General features: G+C 44.0%; 1 protein-coding gene across 1 annotated transcript; it reads left to right on the top strand.

Moving 5' to 3' along the window:
- The first annotated feature begins 4,633 nt into the window (after positions 1–4,633).
- LOC121007967 (protein starmaker-like) lies at positions 4,634–22,034 on the top strand. Its single transcript, XM_040440238.1, has 5 exons — positions 4,634–4,662; positions 14,267–14,317; positions 14,831–14,885; positions 15,823–15,870; positions 21,715–22,034. Exons 3-5 carry the CDS (start codon positions 14,870–14,872, stop codon positions 22,032–22,034), a joined length of 384 nt encoding a protein of 127 aa, XP_040296172.1. The 5' UTR covers positions 4,634–4,662; positions 14,267–14,317; positions 14,831–14,869.
- The last annotated feature ends 670 nt before the right edge of the window (positions 22,035–22,704 follow it).

Raw genomic sequence — 22,704 nt, 5'->3', positions numbered from 1 at the left:
TCCTGCTGGAAGTAGCCATCAGAGGATGGATACATGTTCTCATTCTGTTTACGCCAAATTCGGACTCTACCATTTGAATGTCTCAACAGAAATCAAGACTCATCAGACCAGGCAACATTTTTCCAGTCTTCAACAGTCCAATTTTGGTGAGCTCGTGCAAATTGTAGCCTCTTTTTCCTATTTGTAGTGGAGATGAGTGGTACCCGGTGGGGTCTTCTGCTGTTGTAGCCCATCCGCCTCAAGGTTGTGCGTGTTGTGGCTTCACAAATGCTTTGCTGCATACCTCGGTTGTAACGAGTGGTTATTTCAGTCAACGTTGCTCTTCTAGTAAACTATGTATACTGAAAAAGGAGGTCAAACCAATATGAGATCAGCGCTCCAGATTACCAAAAGTAAAGGCATTATTCTGAACGTTGCTCTTCTATCAGCTTGAATCAGTCGGCCCATTCTCCTCTGACCTCTAGCATCCACAAGGCATTTTTGCCCACAGGACTGCCGCATACTGGATGTTTTTCCCTTTTCACACCATTCTTTGTAAACCCTAGAAATAGTTGTGCGTGAAAATCCCAGTAACTGAGCAGATTGTGAAATACTCAGACCGGCCCGTCTGGCACCAACAACCATGCCATGCTCAAAATTGCTTAAATCACCTTTCTTTCCCATTCTGACATTCAGTTTGGAGTTCAGGAGATTGTCTTGACCAGGAGCACACCCCTAAATTCATTGAAGCAACTGCTATGTAATTGGTTGACTAGATAATTGCATTAATGAGAAATAGAACAGGTGTTCCTAATAATTCTTTAGGTGAGTGTATATTTTACATGCGTTTGCATGTGGTCTGGTTTCCTGGCTCCCGTGACAGTGCTATGCCGAAAGGTCTATCTACCTTCTGAAATCGACATTCGATGCCAAATTGTGGTGCCTAGTTAATTGGCTTGCTTGTTGGTGGTTGAGGCTCATAATAAGAATGGACATTTTGGTCACGAGAAGACTTTTCGTTGGTTACATCGACTGATTTACTGCCCTGGTCTCCGTAAAATGGTCTAAAAAGTATGCCCCAGCTGTCAAACTTGTGAGATCCATAAGGCAATAGAACAGAGAGCTCCCCTGCAAACCATAGTGACCCAGGAACCTTTGGAAATCATAATGATAGACTATCTAATGGTGGGCCCATCCAACAGCGGGCACCAGTATTGCCTCGTAATGGTGGACACTTCACCAAATTTGCAGTGGTGACCGCCACCAAGGAACAGACAGCTGAGTCAGCAGCTTGGGCTCTGTGCCAAGATTTCATTAGAGTGTATGGGTGTCCCCAACGCATCCACTCCGACCAGTGAGCCTGCTTTGAGGGACATGTAATGAAAGATTTTCAACGTATCTACGAGATAAAGAAGTCGCACACAACTCCATACCATCCTCAAGGAAACGGGGCCTGTGAAAGATTCAACAGAACTTTGCTACAGATGGTGCGGACTCTTGAGGAAGACAAGAAGTTACAGTGGCCTCAGTTCTTGTCTGAGATGGTGTGGGCCTATAACAATCAGGTCCATTCTACAATGGGTATTCTCCTTATACTCTCCTCTTTGAGTGGTCTGGGCGAAGTCTAGGAGAATTACAGTCGAATGATGTGGATGGGTTCCCTCCAAGGGATCCAAACTCCTGGGTGCGGGCGCACCGGCAGAGACTTGAGACAATCCATTGATTGGTGCGGCAGCATCTGCAAGAAAATTCTCATCCTGATAAGACCCCAGTGCAAAAAGCACCATTGCAGCTAGGCGACCTGGTGCTGGTGTGTGTCAAGAAGCCTCAAGGGAAATTGGAAAGCAGATGGGAGGCTGTGACGTATCGTGTTGTTGGCCGCAAGTATTTGAATGGGCCAGTGTACGAAGTCCAGAAGGAAGGAGCGAATTGTGTTCGAGTACTTCACCAAAATATGTTGTACCTGTGTCATTCTGAAGAAAAAAATCGTGACAGAACTGCCAATGTCAACGAGCTCCCACAGTCAGAGACTGGTGGTGTGGAATAGGCATACGATGATGAGGATGATTGTTGGCCAATCCCTGCTCCTGAGGATGTTACACCTGTGACTACTGTGCCTCCAGCCTGTGCCCCCTCTGGTGCGGAGTTCGCTGGTCCATTTCAGCCCATGGCTGCAGCACCCCAGAGAATACCAGCGGTCCTCAGACGTACCACTAGGCCAAATGCTGGCACTCCCCCTATTCGGTATGCGCAGGATGAGTTTGTTTGGCCTGCCATACAACGGTATACTACCACTCTGTGCATAAAAGTACAACACTGTGTATATGCAGTAATTGGCAGGGACTGCCAATCTTAAAGTGGGGGGGGGGGGATATGTAAGAAACAGCCCAATGATGTCCCACGTTTCATTAGTCTGTTTAAACTGTGTTAAAGTTGAATGTATATGTGTTCCTGTGTTTCTATTATTCTGGTCCTTTAAGACATTGTAATATGATGCTGGAGTGACCTGCCCCCGATGATGTCAGAATGGTGGTTTTCATACAGAGTATGAGAAGAGAAGCAGGAAGTGACGAGACAGGGAGGGAATATTGTTCATTCAGTGTCCGTACTGCAGTAGCGGACGTAGTAAAATTGGAAACTATTGCAGAATTTGCCTTGAATTGTTCATACTATACTGTGTATTGTGCTTGTCATTCTCCCTGTTCTTTTACCTTTAACTTGCCTTTATTAACAGGTAGTAAATGCATTTTTCTTGAACTTGACCACTGCGTGTGCATTCTTTTCTGGTTGTGGAGCCCAAACCACCTGCCTTGCTCTCGGTTTACACTTGGAATAAGATGCTGACTCACTGATAATCCTCTACAAAACTCAATTAAAAAGTTTGACTATAAAAAGATTCCAGAGTAATGGAGAAGCTCTAGCAGAATGGGAAGATGTACATGAGAACTGGTGAGTCTGCTCAGGGGACGTGAACTGTATCTCTGCTTAGAAGAATAGAATTAAGATTATAAGAAGGTAACTAGTTGACTTATTATAACTCTTCTTTTAGATGATCAGATGTTTGAGATTTTGTCTCATGTCATTATCTTTAGAAAGTCAAGGTTTTGCAGTTACATAGTCATGAAGCCAATATTTGCCATCAGTCACTTGTACCAGTGACAATCCTACCTAACCATTATGGTTCTAAGGGAATGACTATCCCATTCCCTGTGCACAAGTCCAGTTCTAGTCACATTGGACCCAGTGGACCAGAAATGGTCTTTCTACAGAGTGAAACCTCTCAGAAGGTAAATTATAAGGTCAATTGCTAGAAACGTGTTTGATGAGGTTATGTGGAGATTCCTCTACTTGAATCTGTAATTACCCGGAGTGCCATTACCACTCTTTTCAACCCAACTGCTTCCTATGGTCTAACATTATGTTATTCTATGCATTTATTTTACAGGTAATGTGCATTGCTTTCCTATGTAACTGTATTGTCCAAGTGCAATCACCTGGTTCACCACAAGGTGGCAGTGAACCTGGCAGTGCTACTTTAGGGAGAGTGGAACTTGCTTTCCATTCTAGCCCTCTCTGAGTAGAGGAGGAGTTTAGTTAGAGTGAGAAGTTTGAGTTACCCCCTGCAAGAGGGAGTAAGCAGGTCTCTGTCCCTCATGGACGGGCCTTGCTTGGGCTAGTAAGATCACCTTTTTGCTGGATGTGGAGGCCACGTCTGGAAGCCTCATTAGCTGGGAGTAAAGTTTCCCTGGAGCAATATAGAGACAGACTACAGAGAGAGAGAAGTTGCAGCATACATTTAAAAAAAAGTTCCTATTTAATTTTACTAACATAGTAGAGTCGAGAGAGCTACAGATATAGCAGTCGAGAGAGTTACAGATATAGCAGAGCTGAGATTGTTATTGCCTGCCAGAGTTATATGCTAAAAACTGCTGGAAACCAAGAGAAAGTAAAGTGGAGAAACGATTATTCAAAGTAAAGCTGTTATCAACTTCATCACAAGGTCTGGACTCAAATTTATTCTTCCATATCTAAGTTAACCACCCCTTTTTCATTGCTTCAGAACCAACGTCTGGGATCCAGGATATCCAGGTCGGAGCACCGTGACACATGTACAACTTCTACAGGGACATTGTAGGTTGCCCTACACCACTCTAGCATTCCAACATAGGGTACCATCAACACCATCTACTTAGGGGGACTCCGTCCCTCGTTGCTGAAATGCAACTGGCGTTACGACAAACTGTTCATCACTTACAGTATACCATCTTAAAGGGCCCTGGGGGGAGGCGCCCGCTGAAAATCTACCCCGATAAGTCCACGATACTCTCTACTAGAATAGAAAGGAGTCTATTCATGGCCAGTGGGTTTGATGGTCATTCTATAAGGTGTCTATCCAGATGGGCTTCCTTAAAGAGCAATCACACAACCAGACATGGAGAGAAATCTCCGAGCACAGCTACCTAAACAATGTTGCTTACTATTTGGTAATTGGCGTAGACGAGCACTGCTATACGAACCTCTGCTGATATATTACATAGACTTGGGGCACATGGTTAATAAACTACAGAAAGTTTTATTTCTATTTCATCAAAACCAACTTCCTTCTCCGCCCTCCTCTAGACAGATATAAATACCTCAGAAGGTAAAGTCAGTGCTGAAAGACTCTGACATGGATGGCTTGAGGTAAGACTGAACTCTGCAGCTAGATCTCTATTTAACATGTACAATATTCCAGTCAAAGAGCACAATGTCAGGGATTTCTTATGCTTCCAGTTCCTGATTCCTGGAGTTTCATGCTGTGTAGATGATCAGGGTTCCTCCTTACTGTAGCCGTCCTAGATTTCTAGGGTAGAAGTATGAGACGTGAATCTGTACAATACAAACTCTGCAGGCATCATTGGGCAAAGACTAAAAAGTCTGGTGAAGTAACTCTGCAGTATATGCCGGCTCCTCTCAAGAGTTTAGAATTTTTTTTAATTGGATTTTCAAAAGGTGATGATGGGACAAGGAAATACTAGATTCTGTATCGACTGTATGAGTGTTGTAACGCTATATAGTAATGAGAGTAACTGCTCTGACCCATAACTGGGAACTGGAACCATGAAATCCAGAACCACAGGATGTTATGCCATGTGTTGTTGGCTTGTTCTAAAGATGCTTTCATGGAAAACCATCTGGAAAGAACTTCTTGTATATTCCATGATAGGACCAGACTGTGTCACAATTACTAATAATATGAAAGCTAAAAAAAACTATGTAACTTATATAATCCGTCTACAGCAAATGCCTGCAGTGGGGAATCAACTGATCTAACCAAGACATTGTCCAGTTTGGACGTCATGGACGGGTATTGTCTAGTTCAGACTGTAAAGAACATTTATCAAAACTGCTGTTCCCATGCACCGGTCTTGATCCCTGTGCACCGGAGTGAGATATTTATTAGGAGGCAGATGTCTTAATAAATTAGATGCATCTCTGTCCTGCTGTGTAAGTTATAGTAAATCTGGCAGGCTCCCCCAAGCCCCTTCCCTCCTGCTAAGTGCCACCCCTTTTCTCTCCCTTTTCTAAAGCTGAAAAAGTTGCAAATTATGGTGCACATGGTGTATGGTGTAAAGACCTTAGCAACTGCCCCTCAGTGCGGCCACCGCTCTAATTTAGTTAAGGAGATTCCAATTTCTCACTAAACTAATTCAATAAAATGACTGCAATTCACATGACAACCACTGGGTGACTGTATATAGGCACATATAGCATAGACATCTCGTGACACAATATCATAAAGTCATGTTTTTTTTAAAGTTGGTTATCTCATGGCATATGTCTCAGGATGTGTTAAGTCAGGAGGAAACGTAAGGAAGGACACATCAGCATGAACAGTCCTCCAATGGTGTGCTAATTGTGGTAAGGAGGTCCCCATGCTAGGACCCTCAGTGATCAGGGGGAGCGGCCAGTGAGATTGTCTATTTCTTCTAGTAACGCTAATTGAGTAGAGATTATAAACCGGGGAAATCTTTTCTAGTACAATTCTGTACAACAGGTTATATTTATAGGCATTATTTAAACGAAACACCTTAAATACTTGTCCTTGTAAAAATCCTTCCAAATTCACAAATATATACTTCCTTAATGGTCTTAACCATCTTTAGTAGTGTTGGGCGCGAATATTCGAATAGAGAATATTAATCGCGAATATCGGCAGTTCGAGAATTTGCAAATATTTTGAATATAGTGATATACAGTTGCAAGAAAAAGTATGTGAACCCTTTGGAATGTTATGGATTTCTGCACAAATTGGTCATAAAATGTGATCTGATCTTCATCTAAGTCACAACAATAGACAATCACAGTCGGCTTAAACTAATAACACACAAAGAATTAAATGTTACCATGTTTGTATTGAACACACCATGTAAACATTCACAGTGCAGGTGGAGAAAGTATGTGAACCCTTGGATTTAATAACTGGTTGAACCTCCTTTGGCAGCAATAACTTCCACCAAACGTTTCCTGTAGTTGCAGATCAGACGTGCACAACGGTCAGGAGTAATTCTTGACCATTCCTCTTTACAGATCTGTTTCAGTTCAGCAATATTCTTGGGATGTCTGGTGTGAATCGCTTTATTGAGGTCATCTCAATCGGGTTGAGGTCAGGACTCTGATTTTCTTCTGTTTAAGCCATTCTGTTGTTGATTTACTTAACATTGTTAAGGCTTGTTTCAGAAGAACATGTTCATTGCATGAAACACTCTCCATGTGGGACCGTGAAGTCCCGTAGTGAACTCTGCTCCTTTGCTCGGAGCACTCGGCATTATAAAGATTTATAATGTTTTGTGTAAATCATTATAATGTTGACTGCTCCAGGCAAAGGAGCAGAGTTCAGTACAGGAATTCACGTTCCCACACATGGTATTTTTAAAACAATGAACACGCTCACCTGAAACTGGCCTTAATTGTCTTACGATATCTACACATCCAATTAAACATTTTAAGGGTATATTCAGACATAGTTGTGACATCAAGGTTTCTAGCTGTGACTACTTTTGCAAAAGTTTAACAAGTAATAGAATTCCCTTTAGGTCTCACTACATATTAGTGCCCCTTTTAGGTCCCACACAGTAATAGTGCCCCTTTTAGGTCCCACACAGTAATAGTGCCCCTTTAGGTCCCACACAGTAATAGTACCCCCTTTAGGTCCCACACAGTAATAGTGTCTCCTTCTTTAGGTCCAACACAGTAATAGTGCCTCCTTCTTTAGGTCCCACACTTTATTAGTGTCTTTAGGTCTCATACAGTGATATTGTCCCTTTAAGTCCCACAAAGTATTAGTGCAACGGGCCGCCTTCCAGGGCCCAACTATATGGGGGATTTTGGGTACACAGTTTTAGGAATGGCCGAGTGGATATTTATGGCCGAGTGGATATTGTGTGACGGAAAATGTCCCTTTAAGTGTGTGTCACGGTTCTCCTACCTGGATACGGCTGGACCCCAGGCATTGGGTCCGAAGCAGACAAATAGGGTGAATTAATTGCGGGATTTGAAGAAATAAAGTGAGTCCAGACCTTGTATTAAATTAAACAGCTTCTTTACTTGAATAAACGTTTCTCCAAACAGTTTCAGGCTTTCAAGGCAATTACTAGAAAATAATAGAGGAACAACTCCCGAATTCACTGTATATTATAAGACTGCTGTGCTGAATTCGTGGCCACTGAGGAAGAGGTAGTATACCTCGAAACGCGTCTGGCATCATTGGATGGGACCCCCCCTTCTTCCTTTTGGATTACCACGAATTCAGCCAGCAGTCTTATAATATACAGTGAATTCGGGAGTATATGAATAATTTGAAAAAACTTTTCGTTGCAACGAGAATCGACACATCAATGTTACAGGAAAATTCAGCTTAACTTATCCTAAAAGTTTGAACACTTCAATGAAGAAGTATCGAAAGTCTCATTCTCAAATATTCGGAACCCTACGAAGATTTTCTACATAATTGCATACATTTGAAATAACACGAGACAAGCCGGGCGATCACGTGCACGACCCATAGTCACGTGAGATGCCGAAAGTGTATCGAGGCCGGCACAAGCACAGGAAGAACACAGACGCAGCAGGACGGGTGAGTGGCTGAGGAACGGGCGGGACACCCCCGATCACAGCCGTATCCAACTAAGTCTCCTTTGAGTCGAGACAAACTGACGTTACACCCCGCACCAAGTGTTATTTTCCTCCGAATTGATTTCTAAAGCACTTTGCCAGGAATCTATAATTGACCTCTCAAGTGCCATATTCCGATTATATCCACATTGCGATTATTTCTAACAGATTATTTTCTATCTGGAATATTGCCACTTAAAACAGTTAGCGCCATTCTTACTACTCAAGTGTTTTATCTACTATTTGAACTGTCTAACTTGCACTGGAACCACATTAACTTTGCACCTTATTTTTTGGTGCACTTTATAAATTTTTTGGTGCACTTTATCTGCAGATTGCATAATATCATAGGAACAAAAGACATTAATTAATTTTTGCACCATTACCAAGGATTCAAGAGACTCCTCCTACTACTACTTTTTTATTACCTTTTTAATACCTTTGATATTTAATATTGATATTATTCATAATATTGATATTTGTTCACAAACTGACACTTGATAATTTACCCTTCTACTTCATTCAGTTTTAATTAATTATATATATTTTAATCATTAAAAACATAAATTTTACTATTTGTCTCAGATGGTGAGTGCCTGTATTGCCTTTTTTCCTAGATTTTCCTTTTGGACTCTCTCTGTCCAGTATACATTAGAATAACGGTCCCCAACCTTTTCATGCCAATACCCCCTAGTCACAAGAATTTTGAACATAGCGCCCGAAGGAAGTGAACAGTGATAAACATGAATAAAACAAGGCTATGTTCACACCACTGTCATAGGCTCTGATCTAAGCCTCTGTCAGCCGATCCTGTAGATTTGATAGAAAGAATAGTGCAGCATGCATCACATTAGAGCCCACGATGAGTGACCATTCATTTTTTAATTTCACTCTACACAATTAAACATACAGGAGAATAGTGTTGGGCGCGAATATTCGAATCGCGAATATTAATCGCAAATATCATCACTTTGAGAATTTGCGAATATTTAGAATATAGTGATATATATTCGTAATTTCGAATATTCTAGTGTTTTTTTTTATTATCAGTAACCTCCCTTCTTGCTTGTGGGCCAATGAGAAGGCTGCAATGTCTTTGTCTGAGCTTAGCAACATCCCTAGCAACCAATGGGAAAGTTGCCTACCCCTTACTATATAAGAACCTCCCCAGCAGCCATTTTTGGTGAAAATAATCACTGGATGCTGGGCCCCCTCCAATAGGTAACACCACTCCTCCAAGGCAAGTTTTATGGCCAGAAGCTCTCTATCTCCTATACAGTAACTCCTCTCAGCAGGGGAGAATAGCTTGGAGAAAAATCCACATGTTCGGGAAGTGGCAGTCCGAAAGCCACTGACAGTCTTTTCTAGACGGATGGTAGGAAGCCGGTACTGATGTACCAGAGCTTGCTGAATGAAGTTACCGTCTGACCAAGAGTCCAAGAATGCAGGCACAGACAGTGTGACTCCCTTGCGAGAGAGAGTCATCGAAACTGAAAGTTTCGGAGAGGACTTCTCCTTGTCTAGGACCACCTCTCCAACTGATCCTAGACATTGGCGTTTCCCGGGTTCTGTGGACAATTACGCACAAAGTGGGCCTTGCCTCCACAATATAGACACGGGTTCTCTGCTTTGCGGCGTAAACGTTCCTGGTCAGACAATCGAAGGCGCTCTATTCGCATGGGCTCTTCAGATGGGGTGGACTCTAGAGGAAGAATCGGCCTCTGGAAGGATGGAGCCAAACAAGGTGGTCTTCTGGTGCATGCGACCTCCTTAGAACGTTCCCTGAAACGCATATCTTTCCTTGTGGCCAAGGAGATCAGGTCATTCAGAGTATACGGACGGTTGTGACCAGGTAATTCCTCCTTAATCCGGTCCGAAAGGCCCTTCCAGAACACCGCCAGTTGAGCCTCATTGTTCCATGCAAGTTCGGCAGCCAGGGTACGAAACTGGATGGCGTACTGACCCACAGACCAGGAACCTTTTCATAGACACAGCAGAGCTGATGCAGCAGTGGACATGTGGCCGGGCTCCTCAAAGACCAGCCAGAAGGTAGCCAGGAAAGACTGCAGATTAGTGGTCTCAGGACCTCCATGTTCCCAAATAGGATTTGCCCAGGTAAGGGCCTCATTAGACAGGAGAGACACAATGAAGGCAACCTTGGACCACTCAGTGGGAAACTTCTGCCCATGCAACTCAAAGTGGATCAGGCACTGGTTAAGGAATCTGCGACAAGTCTTTGGATCTCCACCATACTGGGTGGCAGAGGGAGTTGCACACCAGCGACGTTTAAATCCGGATTCACTGGTGTAGGAATTGCAGGAGTAGCAGCGACGTCCTGACGTGTAATAATTCCTGAACGACAGGCTTGGGGTGACCAGCGGAGTCCATGGCCTCAGCGTACTGTCACGAATCAGCGGGTGTGAACCCACTGTGCCACGTGTCCTACCTCCTCTAAGAGCGTTATCTAAGTGAACCCCTCGATTCTTCACAGTACCCCAGATGGTGGGGATAGACTTTCCCAAAGGGAACGCCAGGTCGCTACCTCTTGAGGAGGATTGGCACACGAGGCAGCTGGTCCAGGCAGACCAGGAGGTACCTGAGAATGTACCAGAAGTACAGGCGATGTCAGCAGGCAGGGTCGTTACCAAGAGAAACAGTGCAGGACCGAGGGATGAGGCAGAAGCGTAGTCAGACAGGCAAAAGGTCAGGGCAGGCAGCACAGGTACAGGTCAGGCAATCCGGGTCGGCAATAGGAGAGTCAAGGCAAGCAGGCAAGGATGAGACAGGTAGCAGAATCCAGGAACACGAGTACAAGTCAGGAACAGAGCAACACAAGTCGTTATCAGAAACCTTAGCAGGACACAAGGAACTTGACACTGAGGCATCTGGGAAGGGGGCTGAGACACTTATATGTGTGGGAGGGCTAGGATTGGCCAGCAAGTTCACATGACCTAACCCATAACGCCCAGGAAGTGCTGCAAGAAACACTTAGGTAAGTGCTGCAAGATATAAACAGCAAGCATGCTGTGGCCATGGCTGAGCGGAAGTTGTGGAAAAGGATTCAAGAACCATAGTACATGCAGCGGTGAATGGGAAGCACCGGCCACAGATCACCGCTGAACACGTTGCCTGGGACCGCAGCCGCTGTTACAGTAGATGGTATTTATTTTTAATACATTATTGCAGTGTGCTACTTTGATCGGTATTGTTAGTTGCATATTGGCACACGCACTTTACCCTTTGCAGCCCATTTTGTATAGGTGTAATATATCTTCCTCAATGATAATGTTGCACCTTTCTGAAGCCAGCAGAGACATTACTACTATTGCTTCTGGCCAGATAGTTGGAACCCTTTCGTAGCCCTGATATTTTTGTGCCTCTCAGATAATGATGTGCGCTACCCTGTATTGGTATAGTAATCAATATATATGCTGGTTTGAATATAATCAACACTACAGCACTACATGGAGAATTATACATATGGGTGGCACTACTGGGGGAAATATAAATACTGGAGGCAATATTGGTTGGATATTATAAATACTGGGGGCATTACTGTAGTGGCTGGGTTTTGGGTGGCCCCAACACTATGCTGGGTCCCCAGGACACCATTGAGGTGTCACCACGTGTTGCTGCTCTCTGGAAGGGATAGTAAGACGTGGTGCACCCCAATGGGAAATAAGTACAGAGAGCAAAGTGCAAAACAATACAGGCGAGGCATAGGGCTGGATTCTCCAGTCTCCTCCCTGGCAGAAGAAGGGTTTGATGCTGAGGAAAGGCCTGAGCTAGCTGTTCCCTTCTCTCTCAAAAGGTTGGTACCCTGGCCAAAGGCTGGTGATTCAGGGTCTGTGGCATTAGGCATCTTCTAAGCACTGTTCCCTAACTGCAGCACACAAGGGGCTCTGACTGCTCTCCTTATATACAGTTTCTGGCTGAACTAGAACGTTCTAGTGGGAGGGGTGGAGTGGAGAAACTCAGCACAAACAGATACAATGTTACAGTTTCTGTCTCTAATAGAGTCACAACATACATATCAAATTCAGTTACACTGTATCAAACAATGCAAGTTAACCCTTTAAAGTGAAATAAAGTAAGGAGTTGATGACTTTGCATAGGGAAAACAGAGGCACATGTTCTCAAACATCTAGACTTCAAAGTACCCCTGCTCCAGGGCAGTACACTACAAGGGGCATTATACATATTGGGGGCACTACAGTGGGGGCCATTATAAGTAGACTACTTCAATTATGCTTGTGGGAGTTGTTACCGTACACCAGCCTCCTTATTGCCTTGCACCACTACCTGTACTGCTGCCACGATTGCACTGCATGCTTCACAAGGGAGATCTGCCTTGTACATCTGAATCCCACAACACCAAGGGCTCCCCACTTAACTTAACACCAGGCAGGGCACCCAGGGCTCAGGGGTGCCTCAAAGGGAAGAAAATGGGTTTCCTTGTAATTGCTGCATGCTGTACTCAGGAAGGGCTGGAAAAGGACAAGCCACCATGACTATCACCATCCTGATTGCTGTCACCACTGTCTTCTCCAACTTCACCACCGCCCTGTGGCCTGGGTCGCTGTACTTGTCTGCCCTCCTCTAGGCAGATATAAATACCTCAGAACCTGAAGTCAGTGCTGAAAGACTCTGACATGGATAGTTTGAAGTAAGACTGAGCTCTGTAGCTAGATCTGAAATATGAAATATTCCAGCCAAAGAGCATGAATGTTGGTGGTTTCTTATGCTCCCAGTTTCTTATTCCTGGAGTGTCATGCTGTGTAAATAGTCAGGGTTCCTCCTTACTGTAGCAGTCCTATATTTCTAAAACAGAAGCATGAGAAATGAATCTGTAAGAATAATACAAACTCTGTAGGCATCATGGTGGTAAGGTCTAAAGAGTCTGATAAAAAATGTGATTGGATTTTCAAAATGTGATGATGGGATAAGGAAATACTAGATTGTGGTAAGGGTTATACCGCTATATAGTAATGAGAGTAACTGCTCTGATCCTTGACTGGAAACTGGAACCATGAAATCCAGAACCACAGGATTATACTCCATGTTTTGTTTTGGCTTCTAGCGATGCATTGGTAGAAAACACCTTGGCCCAGACTTATCAAACTGGTTTTCTCTTTTTTTTGAATAAATTGCGACTTATCTGCTATTTTCATTGCAAGACACAATAACTGATAGTCCGCCACAGGCGAAAGTAATTTTTTGCTCCTGCTAAGTCAGTTTCATAAATCCAGCTGCTTTCTGGGCACGTCGGTATGTGGCTGTATTCATCATAGGGAAAATCCTAAAAATTGTCTCCTGCTGTAACATTAGGGGTGAAAATGAATCCGGGTGTGAGACTTTGTACTAAATTTAACAAGTGTTGTACTTTCATAAATGTGGGCACAGACCTTTACACAAATAGACAAATGTGGAGACAAACTTCAATCTGCCCCCACTTGATAAATCAGGGACACTATTTTTTTTAATTAAAGAATGTATCTCTCTGGTAAAAGAGACGACTAGTAATCCCATGCATTGAGCAACATCTGGGACTTTAAGTGGCTTGCAGTCAACAGTCTAATTAGCCCCCGACAAGAACCACTGCTTCAACTGTATCCATGACCCGAGGATGGGAATATGGTGGAAAATGGTGGGGGGTCTGGTGCGGGTGTACCGTTCGATCTGTGGTTAAAGTGGCCTTAGCGAGGTCCTCGAGTGGGCATCTTGAGGAGGAGATGGAAGTGGTTTACAACTACTTCTGTCATTACTTTTTCATGCTACATAGCACTCAATGAACGTTATGTAGTGAATAGAGGAAGTAACAATACCACTGCGTCTACTGGACCAGGCGATCATGGAGCAGGAGAAGGCAGTGATTGACATTTCCTACGCTTTACTGTGTGTTCAGCCAGGAACGGGAAGCAGAGACCACAATGTACTGGGTGAGTATCAGAACAGCAGTGGCAGGGATCTGGAACGTGTATAGTGCTTTATTTTTTAACCCATGCCGCCCTTTTATTTTTAAAAGTGTATCTTGCTGGAGCAGCCCTCTAAGGGCACAATTCTACATTTGATTCTCTGCTGTATACAGAATGATGGGATACTGATCAAAAATCTGTAATATGTTTTATAACAGGTCCCAGATCTTCTTCACTGACCACTGCCTCCTCCACTGATAAGTAAACAGGTAAGAGAGAGATACGTATATGAGAACTGAGATGTTGTAGGTGATTGGCCCCGCTATGGCGGGCAGAGGGGGGGGCTGTCTGAATGAAGGGGTGGTAGATGTGTCTCATCACCTAAGTATTGGCATCGCCAGTCATGTGGCCATAATTCATTATGTAGAGTCTATTCACATCCACTTTGTAGAGGTTAATTTTCGTGGCTTTTAGAGTATTTTGCATCTTTTGCCTCCAGGTGTACCCCAGTGTATGACCACAGCTTTGGGGGGACTTTATTTGAGCCAGATGCTTTTCTAAGGATTGGACTAGGGTGTCTTAAGAGAGTCGGCTGGCGTCCTTATGTTAACACAAAAGAAATGGGTTCAGCCTATGGTCACTCATAACCGGCTCGTAGATGGGATGCGCCCATTTTATGCCGTTAAGTTTGCCACCATGTCAGAGTTTTTTTCTCTTTTTGTTGTACGCAGGACAGTGGGGTTTTTTTTTGTTATTCACATAACTTTACTTTTATTTTTCAGATTATACACGACACAAGACCTTCACAGTCATCGGCCAAAATGGATGAAGCACCAGGTAAGATGTCCAATCATCAGATAAAAAGCCGGTCTTAAAAGTCCTAGTAGGGTTTTCCAAGTTATTTTAAAAAATTCCTTCCAAGAAAAGAATTATCAAAAATTAATAAGACAAATATAAGCTCAGATATTTTACTCCCTTCTTCCATCACCGCCACTGTGATCCCCCATTTTTTGCATGCAGCGTGACCGGCTCCTGCGGCTGTTCCAGAGATTCACAGATCTTACTGTAAAGAATACTTCTCGCCTCTTATGAATTCATCTTTTTTTCTCCAGGCGCAGGGAGCGGCCCCTTGTTTTTTGGGGCGGTTTAACACGGAATAACCTCCCTTGATATTTTTAGTATGGTCCATTTATATATTTGTACAGATTAATCATGTCCCCCATTAGACGTCTTTTTTCAAGGCTAAACACATTCAGTTTGTTTAATCCTTGCTCCGAGCTTAGATCATCCAGGCCCTTGACTAGCTGCAGATGTTTACAGGAAAGATGATGTCATCACTACAGATTCAGGGAAGATAGAAGCAGTGGTGGCCGGAGCAGCAAAGCTGGCCCAGTGGAACATTTTAAAGCAGAGTCAATTTTTATTAAACAAAACCCTTGCTCCCTACCCAACTTTAATACATTTTAAAGAACCTCTTTAAAGGGGTTGTCCTGGGCGTAAATATATAAACGACTTTCCCTCACCAATCCCCCGTGCTCCTTATCCAGAGTTTTGCAGTTCCCCACTAGTCTGTCCTTCCAGGCCCCTATCGACACACAGGAAATGCAGTGGTTATTTCCTGTATGTTAGGCGGGATCAGGAAGTAGAGACTAGCGGGGACCCGGAAATAATTATTAATAGTGGAAGTCAATGGAAGACATATATAAATGTATAAATCTCTTACACCGAGTACGTTTTCATCCCGTTTGACACTTATTACTTGTTTGTTTTCCAGCTCGGTCATCTTTATGTGGATGTATTTGTCGTCTTTTCCGGTGTACAGGTAAAGGATGTGGCTCAAACCTTTAGCTTATCACTTATTCAAATGAATCCATTGTCATTTCCACCACTTTCTACTAAAATAAAAAAATATATTGTTTCAATAATTTACATGCCTCCACTCAAGAGGGTTGTCCGGGTTCAAAGCTGAACCCGGACATATCCCCATTTTCACTCAGGCAGGTCCTGTAATATGAGCATAGAAACAGTTCCTGCTCTGATGCTCTTCTTTGCCCTGTGCTAAATCGCACAGGGCAAAGGCATTTTCTGGAGATCGGGTGTCGTACTGGGCTCTCTTTAGGGCTGCCAGGCAGAGGCTTCCGCCCGGCAGTGAGCCCGGTGACATCACTAAACACACTGCTGGGCAGAAGCCTCCGCCTGGCAGTGTGTTATTGTAAATAAAAGAGCCCTTGCCCTGCGCGATCCTGTGCAGGGCAAGGGAGAGCATCGGAGAATGAAATGCTCCAATGCTAACATCAGAGGGGCTGCCTGGGTGAAAATATGGGTATGTCCGGATTCAGCTGTGAACCCAGACAACCCCTTTAAATGGAATCTTCATGGGTCAACAAGTGGCTATTAGAGACTCAGAAGTACTGTGTGATATAATGTAAGCCGTGTACCGGGGTGGGCTCCCCCAGGATACAGCAAAGTCACGAACAAAGAAAACAACTCCACCGCCAGCTTTTGCTAAAACAGAATTTTACTTAAACATGGTAATGAACACAACCACAAATGCTGAGAATATACAATACATTTACATACACTGAGCCTGAAGGCTGAGACCCTTGTGCTGCACAGCGAGGGGCCCTCCAGTGGATACAGGAGGAAAGCGTGGTAATTTACCTACTGGCGGGCACAACTAAACTGCTACACCTTACCTACTATTACCCTAAAAAACAAGAATCACTGTATGGGTGTGTGGTACGGGCTAGCCTGCGGTGCAGCACAACAGCTTACAATCTTACAAAGCTCTACAGTATTCCCCCTCCCATAACTGGTCCTGTAGTTCATGCTTGCGTATTTCTTCTGAGCAAAACGCCAGCCTGGCTTGAGTTTGTGGGAAGTTTATCAGCTCTCCGGTGGGGAATGTCACTTTAACCACTTCAGCCCCCATAGCTTAAACACCCTTAATGACCAGGCCACTTTTTACACTTCTGACCTACACTACTTTCACCGTTTAGTGCTCGGTCATGCAACTTACCACCCAAATGAATTTTACCTCCTTTTCTTCTCACTAATAGAGCTTTCATTTGGTGGTATTTCATTGCTACTGACATTTTTATTTTTTTTGTTATTAATCGAAATTTAACGATTTTTTTGCAAAAAAAAGAAATTTTTCACTTTCAGTTGTAAAATTTTGCAAAAAAAACGACATCCATATATAAATTTTTCTCTAAATATATTGTTCTACATGTCTTTGATAAAAAAAAAATGTTTGGGTAAAAAAAAAATGGTTTGGGTAAAAGTTATAGCGTTTACAAACTATGGTACAAAAATGTGAATTTCCGCTTTTTGAAGCAGCTCTGACTTTCTGAGCACCTGTCATGTTTCCTGAGGTTCTACAATGCCCAGACAGTAGAAACACCCCACAAATGACCCCATTTCGGAAAGTAGACACCCTAAGGTATTCGCTGATGGGCATAGTGAGTTCATAGAACTTTTTATTTTTTGTCACAAGTTAGCGGAAAATGATGATTTTTTTTCTTTTTTTTTCTTACAAAGTCTCATATTCCACTAACTTGTGACAAAAATAAAAACTTCTATGAACTCACTATGCCCATCACGAAATACCTTGGGGTGTCTTCTTTCCAAAATGGGGTCACTTGTGGGGTAGTTATACTGCCCTGGCATTTTAGGGGTCCAAATGCGTGCGAAGTAGTTTGAAATCAAAATCTGTAAAAAATGGCCGGTGAAATCCGAAAGGTGCTGTTTGGAATGTGGGCCCCTTTGACCACCTAGGCTGCAAAAAAGTGTCACACATGTGGTATTGCCGTACTCAGGAGAAGTTGGGCAATGTGTTTTGGGGTGTCATTTTACATATACCCATGCTGGGTGAGAGAAATATCTTGGCAAAAGACAACTTTTCCCATTTTTTTTATACAAAGTTGGCATTTGACCAAGATATTATCTCACCCAGCATGGGTATATGTAAAATTACACCCCAAAACACATTGCCCAACTTCTCCTGAGTACGGCGATACCACATGTGTGACACTTTTTTGCAGCCTAGAAGCACAAAGGGGCCCACATTCCTTTTAGGAGGGCATTTTTAGACATTTGGATCCGAGACTTCTTCTCACGCTTTAGGGCCCCTAAAATGCCAGGGCAGTAGAAATACCCCAGATGTGACCCCATTTTGGAAAGAAGACACCCCAAGGTATTCAATGAGGGGCATGGCGAGTTCATCGAATTTTTTTTTTTTGCCACAAGTTAGCGGAAATTGATTTTTTTTTAGTTTTTTCTCACATAGTCTCCCTTTCCGCTAACTTGGGACAAAAATTTTAATCTTTCATGGACTCAATATGCCTCTCAGCGAATACCTTGGGGTGTCTACTTTCCGAAATGGGGTCACATGTGGGGTATTTATACTGCCCTGGCATTTTAGGGGCCCTAAAGCATGAGAAAAAGTCTGGAATATAAATGTCTAAAAAAATTTACGCATTTGGATTCCGTGAGGGGTATGGTGAGTTCATGTGAGATTTTATTTTTTGACACAAGTTAGTGGAATATGAGACTTTGTAAAAAAAAAAAAAAAAATTCCCGCTAACTTGGGCCAAAAAAAATGTCTGAATGGAGCCTTACAGGGGGGTGATCAATGACAGGGGGGTGATCAGGGAGTCTATATGGGGTGATCACCCCCCTGTCATTGATCACCCCCCTGTAAGGCTCCATTCAGATGTCCGTACGTGTTTTGCGGATCCGATCCATGTATCCGTGGATCCGTAAAAAACATACGGACGTCTGAATGGAGCCTTACAGGGGGGTGATCAATGACAGGGGGGTGATCAGGGAGTCTATATGGGGTGATCACCCCCGTCATTGATCACCCACCTGTAAGGCTCCATTCAGACGTCCGTATGTGTTTTGCGGATCCGATCCATGTATCAGTGGATCCGTAAAAATCATATGGACGTCTGAATGGAGCCTTACAAGGGGGTGATCAATGACAGGGGGGTGATCAATGACAGGGGGGTGATCAGGGGGTCTATATGGGGTGATCACCCCCGTCATTGATCACCCCCTGTAAGGCTCCATTCAGACGTCTGTATGTGTTTTGCGGATCCGATCCATGTATCAGTGGATCCGTAAAAATCATATGGACGTCTGAATGGAGCCTTACAATGGGGTGATCAATGACAGGGGGGTGAAAAATGACAGGGGGGTGATCAGGGGTTAATAAGTGACAGGGGGTAGAGTGTAGTGGTGTTTTGTGCTACTTATTACTGAGCTGCCTGTGTCCTCTGGTGGTCGATCCAAGCAAAAGGGACCACCAGAGGACCAGGTAGCAGGTATATTAGACGCTGTTATCAAAACAGCGTCTAATATACCTGTTAGGGGTTAAAAAAAATCGCATCTCCAGCCTGCCAGCGAACGATCGCCGCTGGCAGGCTGGAGATCCACTCGCTTACCTTCCAATCCTGTGAACGCGCGCGCCTGTGTGCGCGCGTTCACAGGAAATCTCGCGTCTCGCGAGAGGACGCGTATATGCGTCCACCCAGAATAGCAGGGCCGCCGCCAGGACGCAATCCTGCGTACGGCGGTCCTGAGCAGGTTAAAGGGGTTGTCCAGGTTCAGAGCTGAACCCGGACATACCCTTATTTTCACCCAGGCAGCCCCCCTGAGGCTAGCAGTGTGTTCGGTGACATCACCGGCTCTGATGGACGGGCTTTAGCGCTGCCCTAGCCGTTTTACTGGTGTCACCGGGCTTCCTGGCAGCCCCATGGAGAGCTCGGTACATCACCGGATCTCCAGAAAATGCTGTTGTCCTGCGCGATTTAGCACAGGGCAAAGGAGAGCATCGGATCATCAACTGCTCCGATGCTCAAGTCAGGGGGGCTGCCTGGGTGAAAATAAGGGTATGTCCGGGTTCAGCTCTGAACCCAGACAACCCCTTTAAGTTATGGAGTCCTTGCAATGAGCAGTAGTAACACTTGTGGCCTGACAAAAAACAGAGACTCTAACTGGCTACAGGCCTGGTCTCAGTCTCTAGGCGCCAACACTGTAATGTGAGGTGCCTCTGCTGGTGACTTGGAACCAAACAAATGCCTCTCCAACAAGCATGTGGTCCCACAGTGTATGTCGCTTTCCTCCTCAGCATTCCTGGAAGCAATCCTCGTTCCTCTGGACAGGATCAGGGTCTTGGACACAATCAGTTTCACTTAGCTGCAGATCTGGTCACTGAGGGATGCTTTCACACCTGAATGCCGCAGGATCCTCTGCTGACATAGTTCCTCAGTCTCACTTCCCTCTAAGATGGCTGATCCCTTTCTCTTCCTCTCCAGTTTCTTCTTAACCCCACCTCTTATAAATATGGAAATATATGCAGTCTGTAGCAGCGCCATCTTGTGGCCAAACAGCAGAATGTCAGTCGAGATCATTTAATTTAATCTACACAAACAGTGTTCAGACAAGGAGAGCTGTTTCACCATCTCACAATAACACACAGCTATATAATTATACAATTATCCTTGGCCAATAGTAAGTAGTGGTCCCTCTCATCGTGCTTAAAGAGCGAGAGGCTCTGAGTGAAACCATTAGCCGTGGGCCAAGGTTTAGGGGATACACAATGTTCCCTCACCAATAGCGGTAGCACATCTATATAGAACTTGGAGTTGTTATCGATGCTGTCTCTTCCCTAAGCGGCTGGATCCACTCAACATCACCGAATATCCAACAGTATGGGTGTAAACAAAACTAAAATCATGTAAGAAACTAATATGTGTGACCAGGACCATAGCTAAAAGGTCATGGACCCTGGTGCAAGAGTACAACTTGGGCCCCCCTTCCCTCGGTGCTTTGTGGCCGGGAAGCACATAACGTTCGTGCTTTCTGAGGCAAAAATTTAAACAAACCTGCTTCCCATGCCAAATTCTTGACCTAACCCCTTCGCTCCAGCCAGAGGTGTAACTTGACCACCATGCACTTTCTATAATACTGGTGATTTCTTATGCAGCACAAGGGTCTTTGGGCTCCTCAGGCTCCTGGGCCCGGTAGAGAATGGGTTTCCCAGCTGACGTGTCGCTGTCAGATGATCTTAACTCAATTAGTGCTGTGTTACTTCATTCTTGATGTCGTCAGGGGAAGTGTGAATGTAATCAGTATGTGTTATCTAAACCTTATTCTTAGTAAGTTTTCTATTCTTTGTATATACTTAAAGGGGTTGTCCAAGTTCAGGGCTGAGCCATGATATCACCTCTTCTGTATTCCCTTACTATGTATGAGAGGAGCATCAGAGCATTTCCTTGCTCCAAAGCTCCCCTTTGCCTCTCAGAATCGTGCAGCACAAGCCCCCGCTTGTTGTGAGCCAATGATGTACTGGACTTTACAAAATTATGCTAGGCAGAGGCATCCACCTAGCAGTGAGCCGAGTGACGTCACCAGCATCGGCAGTGTAAAGCGATGCCCTAGGCTTTGTCATTTGGAGATACGTAGAAGTTTATTTTATTTCTAGACATTTGTAATATGAGTCAGGAAGATGTTGGAATTTGGAAAAATGTCTTAGGATACAATTAACGGGTTTTGTAAATCTTTATGATTTAACTGGAGAATTTGCCTGTGATATGCAGTAAACTTTATGCGAATTGTGTTATAAATAATTTGATGGATCCATAATCATTCTTATTTACAGAAAATGATTCAACCACCGTGAAAGAAACGAAAACCTCATCAGAAGGTGAAGACCAAGTGGAAGAAAAGAAAACCTCATCAGAAGGTGAAGACCAAGTGGAAGAAAAGAAAACCTCATCAGAAGGTGAAGACCAAGTGGAAGAAAAGAAAACCTCATCAGAAGGTGAAGACCAAGTGGAAGAAAAGAAAACATCACCAGAAGATGAAAACCAAGCAACACAAAATACAATTTCATCAAGAGGTGAAGGAGAAGCGAATAAAGTGAAAATCTCATCAGAAGGTGAAGACCCATGTTCTTCTAGTGTCCAATATTACTGCTGAAGCTTTTGAAGTGGAATTTGTTTCGAAGTTTAGGAGAACTTTGATTCAAAGTGCTTCGTGGTAACAAAACAAGTTTTCCTAAAATGGCTGCTGCACATGTTACAAGGTGAAACTAAGTGTAGAGGAGATAAGCCTGGGAGCGTTCTTTATGATGCAATGCCCATTGCATCATACAGGATGCTCCATTTTCTTATGTATCTCCCATAATGCCATGCAGCCAGCCAATCCGCAGATAGCCATTCCCTGTGTTGCCATAGCCTTTTAAAACCCTTATCCCGCACGTCTCCTACATTGTCCTGTGAGCTGAGCATAGGGAGAGACATGACAAACGCTCATGTGCTAGGGACAGTGTTGCTGAAAAGGATTTATAGAAGAATATTGGAGAGGGAGAGTGCAGGGAAAGTACAGGGAGAGTTCAGGGAGATTGCAGGGAGGTTGCAAGGAGACTGCAGGGAGAGTTCAGGGACAGTATGGGGCAGTGGTGGTGAACCTACGGCACGGGTGCCAGAGGTGGCACTCAGAGCCCTCTCTGTGGGCACCCACACCCTGAAAAAGTCTATGGTGTACCAATATGCCTTAAACTTTTCCTGCCATTCATCAGTGCAGGGTGCATTGAATGTAGGCAGGCTATTATAGCTAAATAATAAAGAACATGGAAGATATACAGGGA

The sequence above is a fragment of the Bufo bufo genome, chromosome 7 (genome assembly GCF_905171765.1).
Source record: "Bufo bufo chromosome 7, aBufBuf1.1, whole genome shotgun sequence".
Taxonomy (NCBI): domain Eukaryota; kingdom Metazoa; phylum Chordata; class Amphibia; order Anura; family Bufonidae; genus Bufo; species Bufo bufo.
The sequence above is the reverse complement of the archived record's forward strand: the minus strand, read 5'-3'. Positions and strand labels throughout refer to the sequence as shown.

What these genes read in the sequence shown, in the direction of transcription:
- LOC121007967 (XM_040440238.1), top strand. An exon ending in TCGTCTTTTCCGGTGTACAG is followed by an intron (nt 15,871 to 21,714) that starts GTAAAGGATGTG and finishes TCTTATTTACAG; the next exon opens with AAAATGATTCAACCACCGTG.